Source organism: Pan paniscus, chromosome 20, assembly GCF_029289425.2.
Source record: "Pan paniscus chromosome 20, NHGRI_mPanPan1-v2.0_pri, whole genome shotgun sequence".
Lineage (NCBI taxonomy): Eukaryota > Metazoa > Chordata > Mammalia > Primates > Hominidae > Pan > Pan paniscus.
In genome coordinates this window covers 9,032,772-9,049,811 of record NC_073269.2, presented here as the reverse complement: position 1 = coordinate 9,049,811, position 17,040 = coordinate 9,032,772, and the positions used below count along the sequence as shown (strand labels likewise).

The following is a 17,040-nucleotide window of genomic DNA, read 5'->3' as shown; positions in this document are numbered from 1 at the left end:
CTGACAGCCGCACACATCAGCGGGAAGGGCCCCTAGACCAGGAATGGCAGTGCTCTGAGGTCTGAAGACCCCCCCGCCAGGGCCAGGAGGCTTTCCAGCTCTTGACTCTGAGGCTCCACAGGGCCCAGAAGATGAGCACGACAGGGTTGCTAGGGCCTCCTGTGCAGAAAAGGCCGTGGGAAACAGTGCCCACCACCAGTACCCTGGCCAAGGTAGGGGGACTCTCTCCTGGTCAGCTGGGATTCGCCCACAGCTTCTGGATCCCTGGCTGTCATCAAGGATGATGCCCGGGTGGCCTGATGCACTAGCATACATCAGGGCATCTCGGGACACACAGGAGCTTCCCCTCTGACCTTACGTGTGCATATGTGTGCTTTTTTTTTTTTTGGACAGAATCTTGCTCCATCACCCAGGCTGGAGTGCAGTGGTGCGATCTCGGCTCACCGCAGCCTCAACCTCCTGGGTCCAAGCCATCCTTCCAGATAGCTGGGACCACATGTGCATGCCACCCTGACTGGCTATAATTTTTTATTTTTTTATTCTGTTTCTGAGACCAAGTCTCACTCTGTTGCCCAGGCTGGAATGCAGTGGCACGATCTCATCTCACTGCAACCTCCGCCTCCCAGGTTCAAGTGATTCTCCTGCCTCAGCCTCCCAAGTAGCTGGGATTACAGGCACCCGCCGCCATGCCCAGCTAATTTTTGTACTTTTTAGTACAGATGGGGTCTCACCATCTTGGCCAGGCTGGTCTTGAACTCCTGACCTCAGGTGATCTGCCTGCCTCAGCCTCCCAAAGTGCTGGGATGACAGGCGTGAGCCACTGCACTTGGCCTTATATATATATATATTTTTAGAGATAGGGTCTCGCTATGTTGCCCAGGGTGGTCTTGAACTCCTTGGCTCAAGTGATCCTCCTGCCTCGGCCTCCCAAAGCACTAGGTTTACTGACATGAGCCACTGCGCCCAGGCTAATGTGTGCTTTTATTTAAATTGTTCCACAGTTCTATTTGGTTTGTTTCCTTTAATTAAATCTCAAATTTACAAGAGTCCAGACTGTCTGGACAGCCCAACAGGGACACAGAGAGTTTTACACATTGATGTCTCAACAGCACAGGGTTCCATCGGGACTTCGTGAGAAAATCAGGATCCACGTACGTTCTTGAAGATCTGTCTCTCGGCCTAAGATAAGTGGAGAAGGTTGCCTTGGAAGCGTGGGGTAGAGGTAGGAACAGCTGGCTCTCTGGCCAAGGCCTTTGGCTTTTTCGCGGAAGCAAAAACCGAACCACGGGAAGGCTGCTCCGAGTCTGGGGTCAGAATTTCCTATCAGTGAGTGCAGCAGGCCAGGGAGAGGCGAAAGGGAGTGGAGAGGACTGTGGCGAAAGGGAGAGGGGCGGCCCCTGCACAGCTTCACCAGGCGTCAGTGCAGGCTCAGACGGCCGGACTGGCGAGTTTTCAAGAGAAACTCCAAATCCAGACGGGTGTGTGTGATCTCTTGGTTTTAAATGCAGACAAATTCGAAATGTCTCAAATACTGAATGGAGCCAGCTAGACCTACCTTCTCACCAAGTAAGGCCCACAGGCCCCTGCCACAACCTCTACCCTCCACAGACAAGGTTCTGCAAAACAGTCATGGGACCTCGTTTCACCTCCCCCACAGGCACCCAAAATAACCTTCCTGACCTGCAGCAGCATTTTGCAATCTTTGAGAACCCCTGCCCCCTGCTGACAAACAAGAATGGCAAATAGACTCCCCCACACCACGCCTCCACGCCCTGAACTGAGAATCGCCCGCATCTCGTTGGTGGTACCAGAGCCAAGACGACAGCCAAGCTTTGCTTTCTCAGCTCTGTCTTATAAAAGCAACATGGTTGGCTGGTTGGTTGCTGATTCTCCAAATATGAAATCACGATATTACAATGTGCACACTTTGTGAGGCCGAGGTAGGTAGGTCGCTTGAGCCCAGGAGTTCGAGACCATCCTGGGCAACATGGTGAGACCTTCTGTCTACAAAAAATACAAAGATTAGCCGGGTGTGCTCGTGCACACCTGTAGTCCCAGCTACCCGGGGCTGAGGTGGGAGGATCACTTGAGCCTGGAAGGAAGGGGCTGCAATGAGCCGAGATTTCAGCACTGCACTCCAGCCTGGGTGACACCGCGAGACTTTGTCTCAAAACAATAAATAAATAAAATGTGCACACATCTCAGGTGGGTCCCCCCTCACCCCTGGGAGGTGGGCACGCTCCGTCCCCTCCCATGTGGCAGTCCCTGGATTGGAGCAGTTTCCCCTCCCGACCCAGGGCAGAGGTCTCCAGCTTCACGGAGGCATCCTGGCTGAACGTGCCAGCATTCACTGGAGCCTTCTTGAGTGGGGGCTTCCAGGACCACATCCTGTGGACTGAGGGGCTTCACGCACATTTATTCTCATTCAGTTCGCTGGGCCGCAAGTCTGAGATGAAGGTGTGGCCAGGGCTAGGTCCCTCCAAGGCTGAGGGGGATCTGCCCTGGGCCTCTCCCAGCTCCTGGTGGTGGCCGGCATCATTGGCCTTCCTTGCATGCATGTCTGTGTGCAAATACTTTTTTTTTTTTTTTTCTAAGACAGAGTCCCACTCTCACCCAAGCTGGAGTGCAGTGGCATGATCATCGGTCACTGCAGCCTCTTAACTCCTGGGCTTAAGTGATCTTCCCTCGTCATCTCTCAAGTAGCTGGGATTATACGTGTGCACCACCACAGTCACTTTTTTTTTTTTTTTTTGAGACGAGTCTCGCTCTGTCACCAGGCTGAAGTGCAGTGGTGCAATCTCGGCTCACTGCAACCTCCGCCTCCCTGCAACCTGCGCCTCCCAGGTTCAAGCGATTCTCCTGCCTCAGCCTCCCAAGTAGCTGGGACTACAGGCACGCAACACCATGCCCGGCTAATTTTTGTATTTTTAGTAGAGACGGGGTTTCACCATGTTTGCCAGGATGGTCTCAATCTCTTGACCTTGTGATCTGCCCGCCTCAGCCTCCCAAAGTGCTGGGATTACAGGTGTGAGCCACCACGCCCAGCCCACCACGATAATTTTTTTTTTGTAGAGACGAGGGTCTCACCATGTTGCCCAGACTGGTCTTGAACTCCTGAGTTCAAGCAGTCTTCCTGCCTCGGCCTCCCAAAGTGCTGGAATTACAGTAGTGAGCCACTGCACCTGGCCTCAATCCCCCACTCCCCCGCTTCTTTTTTTGAGACAGAGTCTTGCTCTGTCACCCAGGCTGGAGTGCAGTGGCACAATCTCGGCTCACTGCAACCTCCTCCTCCTGGTTCAAGTGATTATCCTGCCTCAGCCTCCCAAGTAGCTGGGACTACAGGCAAGTGCCACCATGCCCAGCTAATTTTTTGTATTTTCAGTAGAGATGGGGTTTCACCGTGTTAGCCAGGATGGTCTCGATCTCCTGACCTCGTGATCCGCCCGCCTCAGCCTCTCAAAGTGCTGGGATTACAGGCGTGAGCCACCGCGCCCTGCCCCAGGCCCACTTTTTTTAAGGACCCCAGTCCTTGAATTGGGGCCCACCCTACTCCAAGATGAGATCATCTGAACTAATTCCATCTGTAATGATCCTATTTCCAAATCAGATCATCTTCTGAGGTCCTGGGGGTTAGGACGTGAGTTTATGGATGGGGGGGTGCCGCGACTTGCCCCCTAACACTTCCCTTCCCCCAGTTCACCATGTGAACCCCTAGTCCTTGTGCGAGGGGATGAAAATCCCAGGCGACATGATCCAAGTGGGAGGCAGCAGCTTTTGGCTTTTACATCAAGCGACCCAGGGGTCGGCGTGGCCCAGAAAGTACAAACGGGTGAAAGGTGGTCCCCAGAGTAGGGCCCCAAATTCCTCTCCCTATTGGGCGGGGGCCAGGAGGAGAGGTGACATTGGTGTTTGAAACAGCTGCTACAGATGCCTCAGCATCCTCTCAAAGGAGACAGGTCACCCATCTGTCTAGGGGAGTTTGGCCGGAGTCCGATTGGGAGAAAAGAGGTGGGAAAAAACCCACAAACCCCACCCGCGCCCAGCAGGAGAGCCCCAAAAGGCGCGAGGGGCGCGGTCGGGCGGCCCCGGGGTTCAGAGGCTGCCCTCGTCCAGCATCCGGCCCAGGCCCTCGCAGATCCTGCGCAGGTGGGAGCGGTAGGGCTCGGCGGGGCCGTAGAGCGCAGCCAGGAAGTCGCAGTCGGCTAGGTGGCCGAACACGTGGTTGATGCGGCCGTGGGACTTGGCGGTCAGGTGGGGACCCACGGCCTGGTGCAGCAGGTCGCGGCACTTGAGCAGCCCGGCGGCCAGCACGCGCCGGTCGAAGGTGAAGTCCACCTGGTGGAAGCTGACGGCCGTCATGGCCAGGCAGCGCGCCCGGTGGCGGAAGCGCCGCAGCAGCGCCAGCTCCTCACCGCCCAGCTGGTCCCCACGCAGCAGCAGTCCCAGCTTCAGGGCCACCTTGACCAGGTTCTTGAGCATCTTCTGGGCCTCCTTGCGGCTGCGCGTGAACTCCCTGGTGGCGCGGTACAGCTCATCCAGCACCTCACTGCTGGTGTCATCCACCAGCACGGCCACCACTGCCTTGGACGCCATCTTACTCAGGAGCTTCTTCTGCGCCTGCAGAGCCAGGCTCTTGGTGCTGAAGGTGTCCATGGCCTGCAGGGGACACAGACCAGCCCTCAGTTTTGCACGTTGGGGCACTCCTCACACAGAAGAGGTGACAACACCACAGACCCCAGAGGGCCTAACGGAATCTGTTTCTTTAAAAAGTGTCATGCCGGACGCAGTGGCTCACGCCTGTAATCCCAGCAATTTGGGAGGCCTAGGCAGGCGGATCGCCTGAGATTGAGGTCAGGAGTTCGAGACCAGCCTGGCAAACATGGTGAAACCCATGTTTCTCTCTACTAAAAATACAAAAATTAGCCAGGCTTGGTGGTGGGTGCCCGCAATCCCCGCTACTTGGGAGGCTGAGGCAGGAGAATCCCTTGAACCCGGGAGGCGGAGGTTGCAGTGAGCTAAGACCATGCCACCGCACTGCAGCCTATAATTCAAGCCTGTGGTTCATGCCTGTGGTCCCAGTGCTCTGGGAGGTTGAGGCAGGAGAATTGCGAGGCCAGGAGTTTGAGACCAGCCTGGGCAACATAACAAGACCCTGTCTCTAAAAAAAAAATCAAAAATTTTATTTTTTATTTATTATTATGATTATTATTATAAACAAACAGAGAAGGCCCCCACTATCTGTAGGGCCTGATGCCAGCCCTCAAACCCATCATATCCTTGCTATGAGCTGAGAAGGGGCTCAAGGTGATTGTTACAGGGGGTTCCGTTCCATCCCCCTAGGTCCAGCTCAACACTCCTCACCCTCACCCCACAGCTCCATGAGGTGGGGTTCCAAGTGAGCCCCAGACCCGGGGCTGTTCAGGGTGGAGGAGCCCCATTACTATGGCAGTGCCTCCAGTCCCACCGCCCCCGCAGGGTTGGTTTATTATTTATTTATTTTATTATTATTATTACTATTTTTTGAGATGGAATCTCCCTCTGTTGCCCAGGCTGGAGTGTGGTGGCGCGATCTCGGCTCACTGCAAGCTCTGCCTCCTGGGTTCACGCCATTCTCCTGCCTCAGCCTCCGGAGTAGCTGGGACTACAGGCACCCACCACCACACCTGGCCCCCGACAGGGTTTATAACAGGCATGTCCAAGGCCTTCAGCCCCGAGTGAGCCAGGGGGTGATGGGTTCACAGGGGGCCATTTGTGGGGTTTCTGGGAAGGCATGGCTCCGATGATTCCTCCAACAGGGAAACATTGACTTGGACAGCCCCCGTCCAGGCTGGGACAGGGGAGGTGGCCAGGGTGAGAGCCTGGCCAGCTCTCGAGGCATAAGGGCCAGGCCTCTCACTGCAGAACCATCCCCCTGTCCCTGTCTGCTCCTTTTCTCTGTCCACCCTGCCCTGTAGCCTGCCCAGTTTCCCCAGCCCTGGAGCTTCCCCCTCCACCCACCTCCTTCCTGCAGCTCCGGAATTCTTCCTAAATCTCAGAGTAGGGCATAGCCCTTACCTGCTGAGAACCAGCTGACAGCTCCTCAAAGCTCCCAGGACCGAGCTCCACACCTCACTTGGAGCCCTGACTCTTCCCTGTGGACCTCAATACCCTAAGGCCCCATCTCCTCCCTGGTGAACTCCTATACACCCCCCAAAGCCTGGCCCCCAAGCCCCTGCCTCTTCCCTGGTAAACTATACATCCCCATCACTTTGGCCCCCAAGTCTCTGCCTCCTCTGAGCCGCAGGTTCCCCAGGCATCCCCATTGCTCCTCTGCTCCCCAGCTCTGCACCCTAACGGGTCTGCCTCACCCCAGGCCGCAGGGGAGGTCATGGGCCCAATTCCTTATCCACGGTGTCCCTGCAGACTCCAGAAACATCTGCTGAATGAAGAGGGGAGTGTGGAAGAACTGGGGGAGGAGGGAGGGCCTGAGACCCGCCCCCGGTCTCTCTCACTGCCCCAGGCCCTGCTCAGCCTCCACTCCCACCCCAGCGCCAGGCTGCCAGCCTTGGAATGCCATGTAGGCACCCACCTACCCCAGGAGCCCCCACAAAGCCGGTCTTTGTGTGAGTTCAGACTCCGGGAGAAGTTCCAAACCCTCGGCCGCCCTCTGAGGTCAGGGCAGGCACGGGAATTACTGGATGGGCCGCCCCTGCCCTCCGACCTCGGTCACCAGACCCTGGCTCTGCACAGGCCTAGGCCAGAAGAGGGGTGCTGTTGACTCAGTGCCACGTGGCAGACCCTGAGTCAGCGATGTGTGCCCACTTTGTCATCGCCACCATGTACTAGGCAGGTTGCCTGTTTTGCAGAAGAGACCACAAAGGCTCAGAGAGGCTGAGCCACTTCCCCAAGACCACACAGCAATACAGTAACCACTGGCTCTCAACGCCCTTGAACCCCAACTCCCTGTGCCTTCCCCACCTAACGCCCTCAACTGGCCGTGAGTCTTAGAGGGCAACCCTGATATTTAGGGCCTGCTCCCAGCTCTGGCCTCTGCAGCAAGCAACTTAACAATGTGCCTCAGTTTCCCCATCTGAAATATGGGGAAGATCGGAACGAACTTTGTCCTGGGGCAGAAGCTTGTGACCAAACCGCAATGCCCCCTAAGCTGTGAGCTTCCTCTGGACGACAGGCTGCAACCACTGCCTGGAATTCCGCCCTTCCGTGCCCACCTCAGCTCTGTGAACTTGCAGACCTAGTTCTATCTCAGTGAGATTCCCTGTGCAAAACAAAAAGGCTGGCCGGGCGCGGTGGCTCACACCTGTAATCCCAGCACTTTCGGAAGCCGAGGCGGGAGGATCACTTGAGGTCAGGAGTTCGAGTCCAGCCTGGGCAACATGGTGAAACCCCGTCTCTACTAAAAATACAAAAATTAGCTGGGCATGGTGGTGGGCACCTGTAGTCCCAGCTACTTTGGGGGCTGAGACAGGAGAATCGCTCGAACCCAGGAGGCGTAGGTTGCAGTCAGCTGAGATCACACCACTGGACTCCAGCCTGGGCAACAAGAGCAAAACTCAATCTCAAAAAAAAAAAAAAAAAAAAAAAAAAAAAAAAGGATGTTTGCAGATTCTAAGAGGAAACTCCCGAGCCCCTGGGTCCAGCCTCCCCAGTTCATAGATGAATAAACCGAGGGGACTCGAAGAGGAAAAGGCCTTTCTCTGCATCTGGGGATGAGGCCCCTGGACCCCATCGGCCCTGGAGCCCACATCTTTCTGCCCATCTCGGGAGCTCCGTGACCCCAGGCAGGGCTGTGCCCCTCGCTGGGCCTTGACTTTCCCATCTGTGAGTCCTGAGGCTGAAGAAGTTGATTCCGGAGGGGAGTCAGGCCTGTTTACAGATTCAGGAAGGGCCTGGGCTCCCAAGAGCAACCCCCGCCCCCTGCAAGGCCAACAGGAAGAGGGATGGGGGGCAAGCAGCTGTGGCCTCCCTTCCTGGCCCCCACACTCCTAAGACAGCCGGGGCAGCCCCGGGACCTGCTGACACCTGGGGCGGCCCAGCTGCCTGGCCTTCCCCTTCCTCCTCCCTGACCCATTGTTCTGCCAGAAACGCTCCCATCCAGGCAGCCAGACAGGAGGATGACTGCTCTCCCAGGGGAACAGGCCGAGGACCAAAATAAACCTGGGTCTTCCTTCCTGCAGGAGGCGGTGTAGCGGCCGCATCAGCCCTTACAGGGCAGGGGCCTTCCTAGGGACTGCCTGGGGCCTAGGGGCATCGCCCTCCAAATGCCAGGGCACCCCGCCATCGTCACAAACACACAGCCTGCTACAGCTTCTGGGATTCAGGTGTTAACACCCATTCAGTGGCTCAACGAGCATTTATGGAGCACCAGCTGTCCTGGGGCAGAAGCTTGTAACCAAACCCCAGTGTCCTGAGCCAGCGACCTGTGCCTATTCGTCATTCCCACCTGGTACTGGCCAGGTTGCCTGCTTTGCAGAAGAGACCACAGAGGCACTGGGGATACAGCAGGCATCAAAACAGATCCCATCCCTGCCTTGCTAAGGCCCTGGCTTTCTAGACCCCAAGCTGCCTCCTCATTACAAAAATCATCTGGGCCAGGCGAGGTGGCTCACACCTGTAATCCCAACACTTTAAGAGGCCAAGGCAGGAGGATTGCTTGAACTGGGAAGTTCAAGACCAGCCTGGGCAACATAGCGAGATCCCATCTCTACAAAAAAAAATTTTTTTTTAATTAGCCGGGCATGGTGGCACGGGTCTGTGGTCCCAGGTACTCAAGAGGCTGAGAGGGGGAGAATCGCTTGAGCCCAGGAGGTCAAGGCTGCAGTGAGCTAGGATCACACCACTGCACTCCAGCCTGAGCAACAGAGCAAAACCCTGTCTCAAAAGGAAAAAAAAAAAAAAAAAAAAAAAAAAAAAGCCAGGTGCACTGACTCACACCTGTAATCCCAGCACTTTGGGAAGCTGAGGTGGGCAGATCACCTGAGGTGAAGAGTTGAGATCAGCCTGGCCAACATGGTGAAACCTTATCTCTACTAAAAATACAAAAAAAATTAGCTGGGCATGGTGGCAGGCACCTGTAATCCCAGCTACTCTGGAGGCTGAGGCAGGAGGATCATTTGAACCTGGGAGGTGGAGGTTGCAGTGACAGTGAGCCGAGGTCTCCAGCCTGGGTGATAGAGCGAGACTCCGTCACAAAAAACAAAAAACAAAACAAAACAAAAAAACCCAGTCCGACGGCTCCTCAGACATCTAAACACACAGTTACCATAGGACCCAGCAATTCCACTTTGGGGGATCTACCCAAGAGAAACGCAAGCATACACCACGCAAACACTTGTTTTGCACATCACAGTTTACAGCAGCGTGACCCAGGGTAGCCTGCAAGTGGAAGCAACTCAAATGTCCATATGTCCATTAATGGGTGAATGAATAAACAAAATGAGATCGGTCCAAACAATGGAATGTTCTCTAGCCATAAAAGGAACGAGGCTCACACACAAGCTCCAGCGTGGATGCACCTTGAGGACATCATTCCCAGTGACAGAAGCCAGACACACAAGGCCACACAGTGTGTGATCCCACTTCTATGAAATGTTCAGGAAGGGCCGGGCACCGGCTCACGCCTGCAATCCCAGCACTTTCGGAGGCCGAGGCGGGCGGATCACAAGGTCAGGAGATCGAGACCATCCTGGCTAACACGGTGAAACCCCGTCTCTACTAAAAATACAAAAAATTAGCAGGGCGCGGTGGCAGGCACCTGTAATCCTGGCTACTCGGGAGGCTGAGGCAGGAGAATGGCATGAACCCGGGAAGCGGAGCTTGCAGTGAGCCAAGATCACGTCACTGTACTCCAGCCTGGGTGACAGAGCGAGACTCCATCTCAAAAAAAAAAAAACGTTCAGGAGAGGCCTGTCCACAAGGGCAGAAAGCGGATTCGCGGGTGCTGGAAACTGGAAGAGGGGAAAATGGAAAGCGATTGCTAAATTGGGAACCAGGTTTTTTTGGGGTGAGTGGTAATGGAATGTTCTGGAATTAGAGATTCCAGAAATTTATGATGGTCACATAACTTTCTGGTTATAAATTGTACACTTTAAAACAATGATTGGCCAGATGCGGTGGCTCATAACTGTAATCCCAGCAGTTTGGGAGGCAGAGGGAGGAGGATCAATTGAGGCCAGGAGTTCAAGACTAGCCTGGCCAACATAGTGAGACCCGGACTCAACTGAAAAAAAAAAAAAAGTCGGCCGGGCGTGGTGGCGAGCACCTGTAATTCCAGCTACTCGGGAGACTGAGGCAGAAGAACCGCTTGAACCTGGGAGGTGGAGGTTGCAGGGAGTCGAGATTGTTCCACTGCACTCCAGCCTGGGTGCAAAAACTGTTCCCCTGCTGGAAGGAGGAGGTGCCGGTAACCAATAAATAGAAACAAACAAGTTAATTTCAGGAAGAGAGATATGGGCCACGGGGGTGGGGGATGAAGTTCAGGGTAACCAGGAGGGCCTCTCTAGGGAGAGGCTGGGCCGGTTGAACTGGGCCTGCAATGACAGGGTCTGCGGGAAGATGCTCCAGGCAAAGGGCACAGCCTGTGCAAAGGCCCTGGGGCAGGGCTGTGTCACGCTTGTTACAGGAACAGCCAGGAGGCCTCAGCCCTGTCCACAGCCTCTGTCCAGGTCCGTCCACAGCTCTGAGGTCTCCCTGCTGTGACCCTTGGCAGGCCCCATGCACGGGGGCAGCTCTCCCATCTGCAAAATGGGTGACCAGGCACCAACTCCCTGGCTCCCTTGACTCTTCCCCTGCTCCCTATATTCCTTTTTTTTTTTTTTTTTGAGACGGATCCTCCTGCCTCAGCCTCCCAAAGTGCTGGGACTACAGGTGTGAGCTACCGCCCCTGGCTTAAATGTACTTTATTTAACTATAAGTTTATGTATGTATGTATGTTTGTATGTATTTTGAGATGGAGTCTTGCTCTGTCTCCCAGGCTGGAGTGCAGTGGCCAAATCTCAGCTCACTGCAACCTCTGCCTCCCGGATTCAAGCGATTCTCCTGCCTCAGCCTCAGCCTCCCAAGTAGCTAGGACTACAGGTGCATGCCACCACACCCAGCTGGTGTATTTGTATTTGTACAAAAATACAAATTTGTGTATTTTTAGTAGAGACGGGGTTTGGCCATGTCGGCCAGGCTGGTCTCTAACTCCCGGCCTCAAGTGATCTACTCACCTCGGCCTCCCAAACTGCTGGGATTACAGGTGGGAGCCACCACGCCCAGCCTTAACTATAAGTTTATATTCTCCCACGTTAAATAATGGCTGCGTTTAACTACCAGATGGCAAAATTCCTGAAAACACAGGAGGTGGCTCTGGTGAGCTGGCTGCAATTATGTCACAAGTCCCTGCCATCCCCACCCCTGTCCCATGAATTCTTCATGCACCTCACAGAGTGTCAATAATTGATGGATCTGCTCCGCAGGTCCACGCCAGCTGCTCCATCTGTCTTGTCTCAGCCCCGGCTGCACTCCGGGGGCCCAGGAGGGGCCTCAGGCCTCTTCCCGCCGAGGCCAGTGATCCCAGGCCTCATCCCACCAACTCCCAGGGTCCCACTGCACCAAGCCCTTTAAGACCCATGACTCACAGGCTGGGCGTGGTGGCTCATGCCTGTAATCCCAGCACTTTGGGAGGCCGAGGTGGGCAGATCACCTTAGGTCGGGAGTCCAAGACCAGCCTGGCCAACATGGTGAAACCCCATCTCTACTAAAAATACAAAAATTAGCCGTGTGTGGCACACGCCTGTAATCCCAGCTACTCGGGAGGCTGCGTCACGAGACTCGCATGAACCTGGGGGGCGGAGGTTGCAGTGAGCTCCACTTCATTCCAGCCTGAGAAACAGACTGAGACTCTATCTCAAAAAAAAAAAAAAAAAAAAAAAAAAAAAAATCCATGACTCAGGACTTGCAAGCCGGTGTCCATTTTATTTTTATTTATTCGTTTTTTTTTAAGACAAGGTCTTACTCTGTTGCCCAGGCTGGAGTGCAGTGGTACCATTATAGCTCACTATAGCCTCGACCTCCTGGGCTCAAGTGATCCTCCCACCTCAGCCTCCTGAGTAGCTGGGACTACAGGTATGTGCCACCATGCCTGGTTAATTTTTTTTTTTTTTTGGTAGACATGGCGTCTTGCTATGTTGCCCAGGCTAGTCTCGAACTCCTGGGCTCAAGTGATCCTCCCGCCTTGACCTCCCAAAGTGCTGGGATTGCAGGCGTGAGCTGCCACACTTGGCCAGTGTCCATTTTATTGTATTTTTATTTTATTTTTTTGAGACAGAGTTTCACTCTTGTTGCCCAGGCTGGAGTGCAATGGCGTGATCTCAGCTCACTGCAACCTCTGCCTCCTGGGTTCAAGTGATTCTCCTGCCTCAGCCTCCCAAGTAGCTGGGATTACAGGCATGCGCCACCACGCCCGGTTAATTTTGTATTTTTAGTAGAGACGGGGTTTCTCCAAGTTGGTCAGGCTGGTCTCGAATTCCTGACCTCAGGTGATCCACCCGCCTCGGCCACCCAAAGTGCTGGGATTACAGGCATAAGCCACCGTGAACGGCCAATTTTATTTTTTATTTATTTTTTGAGATGGAGTCCCGCTCTGTTGCGCGATCTCAGCCCACTGCAACCTCCACCTCTCTGGTTCAAGCAATTCTCCTGCCTCAGCCTCCCAAATAGCTGGGATTACAGGCACCTGCCATCATGCCTGGCTAAGTTTTGTATTTTTAGTAGAGATGGGGTTTTGCCATGTTGGCCAGGCTGGTCTCCTCCTGGGCTCAAGCTATCCTCCTGCCTCGGCCTCCCAAAATGCTAGGATTACAGGCATGAGCCGCCATACTTCGCCAGTGTCCATTTTAGTTATGGCAAAAGAGAGAGGGGAATCTGTTGGCCCAAGTTGGGGGTGACATCAGTTGTTCTCAAACTGGGTTCCCCAGAACCCTCAGGACCACCCATGGATGGGCAGGGGCCAGCTGCCTGCTGGGTTGTGGTGGGGAGCCTGGACACTTTCCACTGTGGCCAGATTTCCACTGGAGAAAGGGTTCGAGGGCCAAACATGAATTATCAGGTACCCACAGCCCATGATTCTGCAGAGGAGGGGACAGGCTTGCCTCAGCCCAAGCAATAAATTATTAGAGTGCAGAGAAGCCTAGGATCACCTGGCAGGAGGTGCATCCAGCCCCTAAATGTGTCCCAATGCAACCCACTTTTTTTTTTTTTGAGACAGAGTCTCACTCTGTTGCCCAGGCTGGAGTGCAGCGGCGTGATCTCGGCTCACTGCAACCTCCGCCTCCTGGGTTCAGGTTATTCTCCTGCCTCAGCTTCCTGAGTAGCTGGTATTACAGGCACGTGCCACCATGCCTGGGTAATTTTTGTATTTTTAGTTGAGATGGGGTTTCACCATGTTGGTCAGGCTGGTCTCCAACTCCTGACCTCAGGTGATCCACCTGCCTCAGCCTCCCAAAGTGCTGGGATTACATGAGCCACCCTGCCTGGCCTAACGCAACCCACTTCTTATCTCCCCCACAGCCTCCATCCTGGTCCCCTCGTCCCTCAGCACCACCTATCCCCATGCCCCCCATCTGTCCTCCCTGTAGCAGCCAACGGGTGCCTGTGAGTACCTGACTCAGGTTCCATCCTTCCCCTGCCCACCACCCTCCATGGCTCCCACCTCCCTTGGGGTCAAAGCCAAGTATTCCTGGCAGCCCATAAGATCCTGCGCACCCTGCCCTGTCCCCTCCCTGCCCTCCCCTCCTTCCTCTCTCCTCCTCCTCACTGCTCCAGCCTCACGGGCCTCCTTGCTGCTCCTCCACCATGCCAGGCGCCATCTTGCCCCAGGGCCTTTACACAACCTGTGCCCTCTGCCTGAGCTGCTCTTCCCCCAGGTCTCCACATGGCTGTTTCTTTCTTGTCATCCAGGTCTGGGTTTACATGGCCCCTCCTCAGGAAGCCCTCCCAGATCCCCCATCTATTTTATTTATTTTATGTGTATATTTTTAATTTTTTTTTTTTTGAGATGGAGTCTCACACTCTGTCAACCCAGGCTGGAGTGCAGTGGTGCAATCTCGGCTCACTGCAACCTCTGCCTCTTGGGTTTAAGTGTTTCTCCTGCCTCAGCCTCCTGAGTAGCTGGATTACAGGCACCTACCACCACGCCCGCCTCATTTTTGTATTTTTAGTAGAGACAGGGTTTTGCCCTCTTGGCCAGTCTGGTCTCGAATTCCTGACCTCAGGTGATCTGGCCACCTCAGCCTCCCAAAGTGCTGGGATTACAGGCGTGAGCCACGGCGCCCAGCCAATTCTCTTCTTTTTCTTTGAGACAGGGTCTCACTCCTGTCGCCCAGGCTGAAGTGCAATGGCATGATCTCGGCTCACTGCAGCCTCAACCTCCCTGGGCTCAGGTGATCCTCCCACCTCAGCCTCCAGAGTGGCTGGGACTACAGGCCTGCGACACCACACCTGGCTAATTTTTTTTTCTTTGTTTTAAGTAGAGACAGGGTTTCACCATGTTGCCAAGGCTGGGAAATTCTCTAGATGGACTGCAAGTTTTTGGTTATAAGGAAACTGAGTCAGAGAGGGTCAGGAGCTTGCCTGTTTATAAAGCAGTGATGTGGCAGAATCAGAATTTGAACCCAGCCTTTAACCTAGTGCAATCCTTTCCTCATCCTAGTCAATGGCACATTTGGGGTTCAAGTCTCCTCTCTCCCAGAGCCCACCCCAGAGGGGAAGGATCGAAGCCTTAGGAAGCTTCTAGAAGTACTGTGTCCTGTAATCCCCTCCTCGGGCTTTTAACAATATCTTGCTGAATCTCCCCCACCCCTCAAAGCACCCTCCCTCCCCCCAGTTATCTCAGCCCCACAAGAAAAAGGAGATGACCAGCCCCATTGGACAGATGGGGAAACTGAGGCCTAGAAGCTGGGGATTTACAAGATCCCAAGAACTCTGCCAGAGGTCCCTACGTCAAAGCTCGAGCAGGTGTGATTCCAGGGAGGTCATCTGCTGAGGGGTGTCGGGAGATGCTGGGAAGGGGCAGGCATGCTGTGGAACTGGACCGTTCCTGCCTCTCGCTCTGCCTCCTTGCCCCCCTCCCCGTCTGTAACACCTGAGCTGTACCTGGGCAAGTGTGAGTCATTTTTTAGCGTTGACGTCTCTCTGGGAGGAGTGTTTCCCTGTCAATGGCTGGAGTTTTGTCCTCAAGGCACCCTTTCGTGGCCCCATTGGACAGACAGGGACACTGAGGCCTCCGGAACCCACCATACTGAATTGTCAAGCAATCAAAAGACCCCTCGCCCACCTGGGCTGACCCCTGGGGGAACGGGGATGAGGAAACTGAGGCTCTGGGGGCACCTGACCGTCGGTCCAAGGCCACACAGTGGGAGGGGCCATACCGCGGGACCTCAGACCTGCACCCGTCTGCAGAGCCGCCCCACCACTGGAGCAGGGTTCAAGTGCCCCCCCGGCCCCATATTCCCTGCAGGGGTCCAGGCACTCACCCACCACCTGTATCCCAGGCTGCTCCAGCCTCTGGCCAGTGCCCAATTCACCCAGGTGTTTGTGTGGCTGGAGACAGCCCTTTGTTCACCGTTTCCATAGGTACAGCGTCCCTGAGCGGCCCCTCCTCTGCCCCTCCCAGCCCTTGCCTGTGCAGGTCCTGGGCCCGGCCCATCCAGGGAGCTTGTTATGTTTCAAAGCTGGCGCCCTTGGACCTGCCGTAGTGGCAGAGGGCACAGCCCATGCAAAGGCCCTGAGACAGGACCTCGCCTGGGGTGTTGCAGAAACAGGAGGAGGCCAGTGTGACTGGGGCAGAGCCACAGCGAGAGTCAGGCGGGTTATGAGCAGGGTCTGTATTCCAGCATCTGATCCCCCAGCAGCCCTCAACTCGGGGAGTTATGACCCACTCCTGTTTTACAGATGAGGAAACTGAGGCTCCGCAGAATTGAAAAACTGGTTCAAGATATCATGCGGGTGGCAGAGCTCAAATCTAGATTGGTCCAAGCTCCGCCACCACTGGGCTGGCCCCGCTGGAGCCTCCCAAGGCGTTCATCGCCTCCAGCTGAGCTGGGACTGGCTCAGGAAATAAACTCTGGCGGCCTGTTTACACCTGGGGCTGCTCCTCCACCAGCCCTTCCCCCCTCCATAGAGAAGGTGCTGGGAAATGTGAGGATGCAGAGAAAACAGATTCTGTCCTGCCTCTGTCCCCACTTCCCTGGCCAAACATTGGAAGCATTGGCCTCTTTCTAGGCCTTAGTTTCCCATCCCAGGAAATGGGCCTAGTTCGACTTCACAGAAAAGGCCAGGAGGCGGCAGATGTCCTTCAGATCACCTGCCAATTACCTTAGCAGCGACGGTCCCAGTTCACAGCTGGCAAAACTGAGGCCAAGTCCCCACAGGCCACTTGGGAGCTCATTAGGGGCCAGTCTGGGTGGGCCCGGGCTGGCCTAGGCCTGGCTCCCCGCCACCGATGCCTGGACCGATGCCTGGTTTAGCTAGAAGCTACAGTCATGCCCACCTCCGCACGGCTGGCCCAGCTGCCCACCCCCTGGAATGCCCTCAGGGTTCTGGAATCTGGCCTGAGCACCTGCGGCCCTACAGTTAAAGGGGGCAGAGTCCATTAGAGTCCACATGGGGGATGGGGGTGCTGGTCCCAGAGCAGAGCCCCACGCCAAGGGGGGCAATTGAGACTCAATCTGTCTCCCCCTAACCTATACAGCGAGAGTGACAGAGAGACAGAGGGAAACTGAGGCAGGAATGTAGACGGACAGGCGGTGGGGTGCAGAAGCATTAAGGGACGGGAGAGACAGAGGGCGGCCAGGTGGCCCCCGAGATGCGCTGAAATGGGGGGCGCCCCGGCACTGCTCGCTCACCTGCTCTCGAAGCAGAGTCCGTACGTCCAACCGTCGGGGGTCCGTCCAGCCGCCTCCGTGGGCCGGGGCCGTTGCCGCGGCGGTGGGAGCAGCGCCGGAGCCGGGGCCGGGGCCGGGGCCGGGGCCGGGGCGGGGCGGGCAGCGCGGCCCCGCCCTC

The 17,040-nt window shown here is 55.5% G+C and overlaps 2 protein-coding genes across 2 annotated transcripts in view; one reads left to right on the top strand and one right to left on the bottom strand.

Annotated features, from left to right (window-relative positions):
- The window catches only part of MYDGF (myeloid derived growth factor), a 15,209-nt gene extending 13,966 nt beyond the window's left edge, over window positions 1-1,243 (top strand). Inside the window, exon 6 of the mRNA XM_024926493.4 lies at window positions 1,110-1,243. Within this exon, the coding sequence (XP_024782261.1) occupies window positions 1,110-1,135 (26 nt within the window). The 3' untranslated portion in view covers window positions 1,136-1,243. The remainder of the gene's footprint in view (window positions 1-1,109) is intronic.
- Window positions 1,002-17,040, bottom strand: TNFAIP8L1 (TNF alpha induced protein 8 like 1). Its single transcript, XM_003819285.5, has 2 exons — window positions 16,884-17,040; window positions 1,002-4,656 (listed from the first exon to the last, which is right to left on the bottom strand). Exon 2 carries the CDS (start codon window positions 4,651-4,653, stop codon window positions 4,093-4,095), a length of 561 nt encoding a protein of 186 aa, XP_003819333.2. The 5' UTR covers window positions 4,654-4,656; window positions 16,884-17,040; the 3' UTR covers window positions 1,002-4,092.